General features: G+C 39.3%; 1 protein-coding gene across 1 annotated transcript in view; it reads left to right on the top strand.

Annotated features, from left to right (window-relative positions):
• LOC102840976 (protein HP-25 homolog 2-like) overlaps positions 1 to 1,934 on the top strand; it is a 15,515-nt gene extending 13,581 nt beyond the window's left edge. The window contains exon 3 of the mRNA XM_006865288.1: positions 1,468 to 1,934. Coding sequence (XP_006865350.1) covers positions 1,468 to 1,934 — 467 coding nt within the window. The remainder of the gene's footprint in view (positions 1 to 1,467) is intronic.
• The last annotated feature ends 5,223 nt before the right edge of the window (positions 1,935 to 7,157 follow it).

The following is a 7,157-nucleotide window of genomic DNA, read 5'->3' as shown; positions in this document are numbered from 1 at the left end:
ACCACATTAGCATGAATTAGCAACACTCATTCAACCAAGATAAACTCGCTTAGTGTTCAGTAACCAACTTTTTCAAAAAAAAGGAAAATTACATGCAATGACCCAATCAAACAAAGGGCAAGATATTTTCTCTTCTAAGCTTCAGCTGTGTAAACTCAAGCTTCCTCAGTGTGGGCATTCCCTGTTTGTGAGCAGTTTCTCACTCAATAAACCCTGTTAACTCTAATTGACTCAATCACAATTTTATTTTTAACACTGAAACCAAATCACCAATTTGATCCTTCATCAGTGAACCCTAAACCTGACTATGCATCAGAATTATCTGTGGATCTTGGTAAAAATCTGAGTCATCCCTTGTAAATTTTGATTCAGAAGCTTGCTGCATTATTATTTTATTGACCAAGTTCATGTATTGTTGTTGTGAGTGCCACTGAGCTGCTTCTGACTCATGGTCACCCTATGTACAACAGAACACAACACTGCCAGGTGCTGTACCATTCTCACAATGCTCGCTATGTTTGAGCCTATTGTTGTAACCACTGTGTCTTTCAATCTCTTTGAGGGTCTTCCTCCTGTTCACTCATCCTGTGCTATGCATGATGTTATTCTCCAGGGACCAGTCTCCCTTAATAACACGTCTAAAGTATGTGAGACAAAGTCTCATCATCCTTTTTCTTAGAAACAGTCTGGTTATATTTCTTCCAAGACAAATTTGTTTCTTCTTCTGGCAGTCCATGGTATATTCAATATACTTTCCCAACACCGTAATTCAGATGCATCAATAATCTTCCATATTCATTGTTCAGCTTTTGCATACACATGAAGTGACTGACAATATATTGGCTTGAGTCAGGCACTCCTCAGTTTTCAAAGTGACATCTTTGACTGGTCCCTGTATTATATCCCAAGCCATCACATGATTCTAATGTACAGTCCAGTTGGAGAAACATTGCACTAAACCTTTTATCCCTGATATTATATAACTCCTGGATTCATCTGCATTAGTATTTCACTAGAATAGTCCTAGTGTGGCTCTGCGGGTTAATATTCTGGACTGCAAGGTCAGTGGTTCATACTCACCAGTCACTCCTCAGAAACCCTAAATAGGTTTGCAATGAGTGGGAACTGACTCTATTAACACTTAACAACAACAACAACACAATGATAGTCCTTAATTGCTAAGTTTCTGATCATGAAAATATATAACCATATATACATATAATAAGTTTGAAGAAGCAGTTCAAGCAATTATTCAGTGTTATTACTATGGCACAGAGGGAAATTTACTAAGTATGAATAAGACAAAAAAGACTTCCTGGTTTGTTTGTTTGTTTTTGTGATGCTTAAGATAATCATGGAAGGGCAAGTGAAAATTGGTAAGAAGCAGTAAAATGAAAAGATATTAATATAAAACACATCAACTTCAAATCACCTCTTTCTTCCTTTTGTTACTACTTTGGTGCTTAGGAATGCCAGGTATAACTGGACCACCAGGTCCACCAGGGCGTCGCGGAGACATTAACGAGTGCCCTTCCAGTTCAAAATCTGCTTTTGCAGTGAAACTGAGTGATCCCTTTCCAGTACCTTTCCATCCCATTGTCTTCAAGGACATCCTCCATAACCTTCAGAATGACTTCAATCTAACCACCGGGATGTTCACCTGCAGAAACGCTGGTGTGTACCACTTTGGCTTTGACATTGAGCTATTCCAGCATCCTGTGAAGTTGGGACTCATGAAGAACGGCATCCAAGTCCTCGAGAAGGAAGCCAGGGCCAAGTACAGTTACAAGCATGTTTCTGAAACTGCCATCTTGCAACTGATGATAGAAGATAAGGTCTGGCTGGAATCTAAGCTAGACACAGCTGAGACTAAGAAAGGATTGATTCAAAGTGTGTTCTTTGGGTATTTACTCTATGAAAACTGTACAACCTAAGGAGTAACAGTACAATTGAATTTCTCAAATGAGTTTAATTGTCAGAACAAAAACTGCCCCTTAACCCCTCTCTTCAGCATGTTTTCCCTCAGGACCATTGAATGAGAAATATTAAGAATAGTCCAATTAATAAATGTGAATGTAACTCTAAAAGTAAAAAAATGACAAATTCATTAAATGGTCAACAATTACTTACGGGAAGCCCATCACATTTCTAGTATTTTACCATGTCTTAGGAAATGAGTCCTGGTTTAGCACTGCAGGATAAGCACTGGATTACTAAGCCCAAGGTCAGCAGTTGACATCCACCAGCTGCTCTCTAGGAAACTCTATACAGGAGTTCTATGAATCAGAACCACCTTGATGGCAGACAACAATAACAAGGAACTAAGAGGTGGGTAGGTATGACAGAAAATCAAAGTCAGCTGGAAGCTGCCGACTAATTGAGACTGGGGAAAAGTTCCATTTCTATCTTGATTATATCAGAAAAATGATTTGATTATTCTCAGCAACATCATTGTAATTTGACAGTCTATAATAAGCTTTCTGCTCCTGTAAAGATTTACAGCCTCAGAAACACTGTACAGGGTCATTATGAGTCAGAACTAACTCCACGGCACTCCATAATACAGTTAGAAAAGCAAGTATCTTTAAGAGTTGTAGAAATTTTTCTAAAAGACACATAAAGTTATGAATAGTTGAAATTTGATGGGTCTTTGTTTCTTAGATCTGCTATAACAGAAATTCCAAAAGTAGATGACTTAAAGAAACAGAAAATTATTTTCTCACCCTTTAGGAGACTAGAAGTTCAAATTCAGGGCACTGATTGTAGGGGAAAGCCCTCTTTGCTCTGGAGTAAAATCCTTGTCTCAGTTTCTGTAACTTTCTTCTCATTATTGCTTCAAGATCTGTAGGTGGCATCTCTTTTGTCCATTCATGCTTGGTTGCTTCAATCCTTATTCCTTTTTATATCTCAAAACTGTTTGACTTAATGCACACCCTATACTGATACAACCTCAATAACATAGCAGAGAACACCATCTTCCCAAATGAAATGACATTCACCTGTATAACGTGTAGGATTCATAACACATATTTTGCAGAGCACAGTTTGATCCATAACATTCCACCATTTGATTCTACAAAATTCATGTCCTTCCCCAAGCAAGGTTCCATTCACCCTGCCAAATCATCCCCAATATTCTCAATAAACTCTATGTTCAAAACCTCATCTTTGGGGTCCCCACCCGGTCTCCTCCCTCCCTGCCTTCTTCGGATGGTGGCTGTTTATGCTGGACGTGTGGCCAGAGACGGGTAAGGATCACGTGGAACCTCGGCAACCTAAGACCGAGCCATTGCCATGCTGCAATGAGTTTCGATGACGGGTAAGACGGAGGAATTCGCACTGACCGCCTAAGACAGGCAGCGTCCCTTAAACAAATAATAAATAAGGGGAATCTGTGGCAGACAGTGCAGACCTGGTCAGGAGCTCAAGACCCTGTGGGCCCAAGTGTTGCAGACCATCCAAACCATAGGCTCTGAGGATCAGACTTTGGTCACCTAGCAGACATAGCAAACTGGCCCTCATCTGATTATTCAGTATGCTTGCTAGTAATCTCATACATGAGCCCTGGATATCCACAGATAAATGTAAAAACCTTCCCTAGAAGCCAAGACGGTAAAGTCCAAAAAGGCAAAGTTCCCCCAGCCACGGCAAAAAAGCTAAAGAGGATAGAGAGAAACACTGTTAACTGGTGGTATATGGAGGAGATTATAATCAATGTAATTAAACAAGTTATATGAATGGTTGAATGTGAAACTGATGATGCACCCTGTAAACTTTCACTCAATCTACAATAAAAACCTTAAATTACAAAAAAAAAACCCCACAAAACAAACAAACAAACAAAAAACCCTCATCTTCTGTATCATCATATATTTCTGGAGCACAAATCTGGGTATGTTTTATCATGGGGGGAAACATCTTTCCATCCTTGAATCTGTGAAACCTAGAACACTAGTCATATGTTTCCAAAGTGCAATGGTGGAACAGGCACAGTGTAGACAGTCTTATTCCAAGTGGGAGAAATCATTGGCATTAAGTAAGTCCACAGCCCAGCAAAGCAAATTTCATTAGCTCTCAAGTCTTGAAAATAATCCTTTGTTCTCTGGAACTCTGAGTAATGTCTACATCCTCCAGGCTCTGGGTGTTGGCCACACTCTGTATTCTGGGTGGAGGCCTCTTGGCCCTCTGTATCAGCTCAATGAGATAGCAAATTAGCTCTCTGAGCTTTGAGAAGCCTAATTTTTCTGGTTCACTTGAGTGCTGACTTCACTTTCACTGTACTGGGTAGATCTGTTCTCCTGGCCCTTGGATATGACAAACCTACCTCTTAACTTTGGTCAAAGGTTCCATCCTTCTGGCCTTTGGGTATGGCAGCCCCACTCTCCCACCTTGGGCAGGCACGTATGCTGGAACCAAAGTGATGGAGATTGGACTCTAAACCTAGGAAGCAGATTTTCCACCCTTTGAAACAGAGACAGTGGTTCCACTCTGCCTGTAATTCTGCCTGCATTTGTCTTTCCAACATACTGCTGATTTCTGAACTCCTTTTGGGATGGGCCTTTTCTCTTCTTGAAGGACAACAGATGGCCTGTTTCCTACCTATAGAATTCCAAAAGACTGACAGCTTTCTTCTTTTATTTCATCCTTTCTTGGTCTCTTTCAGTTTAAGCTGATAGTTTTTCTGCTTTAGGGCCATTCATCTATCTCAGGGCTTGAATAAGGAAGACTGTACAAGAATTGATGCATTTGAGTTATGGTATTAGAGAATAATATTGAAAGTGCCACAAACTGTTGAAGAACAAACAAGTCTGTGTTGGAAGAAGTACAACAAGAATACTTCTTAGAAGCCAGGATGGCCAGACTTCATCTCTCATGCTTCACACAAGTTATCCAGAGGGACAAGTCCCTGGAGAAGGACATCATGCTTGGTAAAGTAGAAGGTTAGCAAAAAAGAGGGAGACTCCCAATGAGATGGATTAGCACAGTGACAACCACAATAGACTCAAGCATAACACCAATTGTGAGGGTGCCCCAGGACCTGTACTGCTTCCTTCTGCTGTGTGTAGAGTCCTTATGAGTAGGAACTGGCTCAGTGATATCTAACGACATCAGAGACAACCTTTAGCAAAAGACTGTATGGTCTTATGTTCAAATGTTCAGAAGAAGACAGAATTTGTAAACAATGAACTTGGATCTTGGCAGCTTTCCTAGTTTTTACAAGAAAAATGTCCAAATCTTTAAGTTCTAGTTGCATTCTGCACCATTTTTAAGTCTATCTCTTTCCTCTGACATTTTACTATGAGCAACAAGAGAAAACCATGCGACCCTTTTAAGATCTTACTTAGAAACCTCCTCAGCCAAATATCCAAATTCATCATTTACAAATTCTACCTTCTCCTGAACATTTGAACATAATTCAGACAATTTCTTTACAACTGAAAAATAAGTATCATTTCTTCACCAATTTCCAAACACTTGTTCATTATGTCCTTCTAAAGTCTCTTCAGAAGCCCATTTAATAGCCACAATCCGTGACAATAAAAGCTCTAATGTAAGCTCTCAATTCCTTCTGAATGCTCATCAATCTTGCCTTTAACATCTGTCTATCTGCCAATGGTATCTTCAAGGCAGAATGTGGGTCTTATTATAAAGCACATCAAAATTCCTCCAAAGTCTACCCATTACCCAGGTCCCAAACCATTTCCACATTTTAGCTGTCTGTCTGAGCAGCAACCCCATCTGCCAGTACCAAATCCTGTCACAATTCAATCCATAACTTTAGAAAGTAGGTCCGCAAACTGTCATAAAAATATGAGTTTAAAAGTCAGTGATCTTTAGACATGTATCTTTCACCAGAGGTTTATTTACTCTTAGGCCACACAAGTGGAATGTTAATAATTAATTAAGGATCAAAAAGTCAATTACACTTCCAAGTAGAAAGAATATATTTCAGCAGATGACTGCACCTCATGAAAGTATTTTAAAAGCCACATACATTTAAAAAATCATATTGTGAGAGTAATCAAGAACTGTGGAAGCCAGGAAGACTGTTAATGTTATGTGTCATTGAGTTAATTCCCCATAGAGTTTCCTGGGCTTTCTTCATTATGTGAGAAGACCTCTAGGTCTTTTCTCCTGCAGAGCTGATAGTGGGTTCAAACTACTGACCTTTCAGTTAGCAGCCAAGCATGAAACCATTATGCTGCAAATCTCCCTTTCCAGTCATCCTTGCTGTGGAAGGAAGCTGGAGTAACTACAAATAGTTCAGTTCTCCTGTGTTTGCTCTGCTTTGCAAAGACACTAAGAGGAATGGTCTTATTAATCAGTTATGGTGGAAAACGTATAGGTAACAAAGAACTTCAACAATCTGCATATGTATTATTCAGTAACATTAAATGGATTCATCACCTTGTTCCACCATCGCCCTAAATGGTTTTCTTGGTAGAGCTTTGCAAGGTCAATAGCCTGATGATTTTTAACCAGAATTGAAGCAAAACATGGGGAAAAGAAGAATTGACTTTACACTAAGGTATGTCTCTTTGAACTAGTAGCAATGAGCCAGTAGGTGAGGACCAGATCATGGTCTCTTCAAGCAGGTGAGCTCTGTTCTTGAATCTCTCAACATTCTGTAGTCCAAGTAGTCATACTTGCTCATCTCTGTAGGCATCTAAGAATTTTATTCCAGATGCATTTTTTCTAGGTTTAGGAAAATTTCTAGAGTCCTGCTGTAGTACTGTAGGAAAAGCACTCGATCATAAGATTGGTTTGAACTGAAAGGTCAGTGGTTCAAACTCACCAGTCACTCCTTGGAAACCTTAAATAGGGTTGCTATGAATTGAAATCAACTCAATGGCACTTAACAACAACATCATACTATAATGGAAAATTTCAAAACCAAAACAAGGAAAGAATCCTGAGAGCAGCTTGAGAAAAAAAGAAAAGTTGCCTACAAAGGAGGACTAATAAGGCAAAACTCTGATTTCTCAGCAGAAATGATTCAGGCAAGAAGTAAATGGAATGATATATATATATACACACACATACATATATGAAGATTCTCTGGACAAATTATTGAATGATGCAGAAAGCATCAACAGTAGATGGAAGGAATACACAGAGTCATTGTACAAAAAGGAAATGGTTAATGTTCAACCGTT

The sequence above is a fragment of the Chrysochloris asiatica genome, unplaced genomic scaffold, assembly GCF_000296735.1.
Source record: "Chrysochloris asiatica unplaced genomic scaffold, ChrAsi1.0 scaffold00076, whole genome shotgun sequence".
NCBI classification, from domain to species: Eukaryota; Metazoa; Chordata; class Mammalia; order Afrosoricida; family Chrysochloridae; genus Chrysochloris; species Chrysochloris asiatica.
The sequence above is the reverse complement of the archived record's forward strand: the minus strand, read 5'-3'. Positions and strand labels throughout refer to the sequence as shown.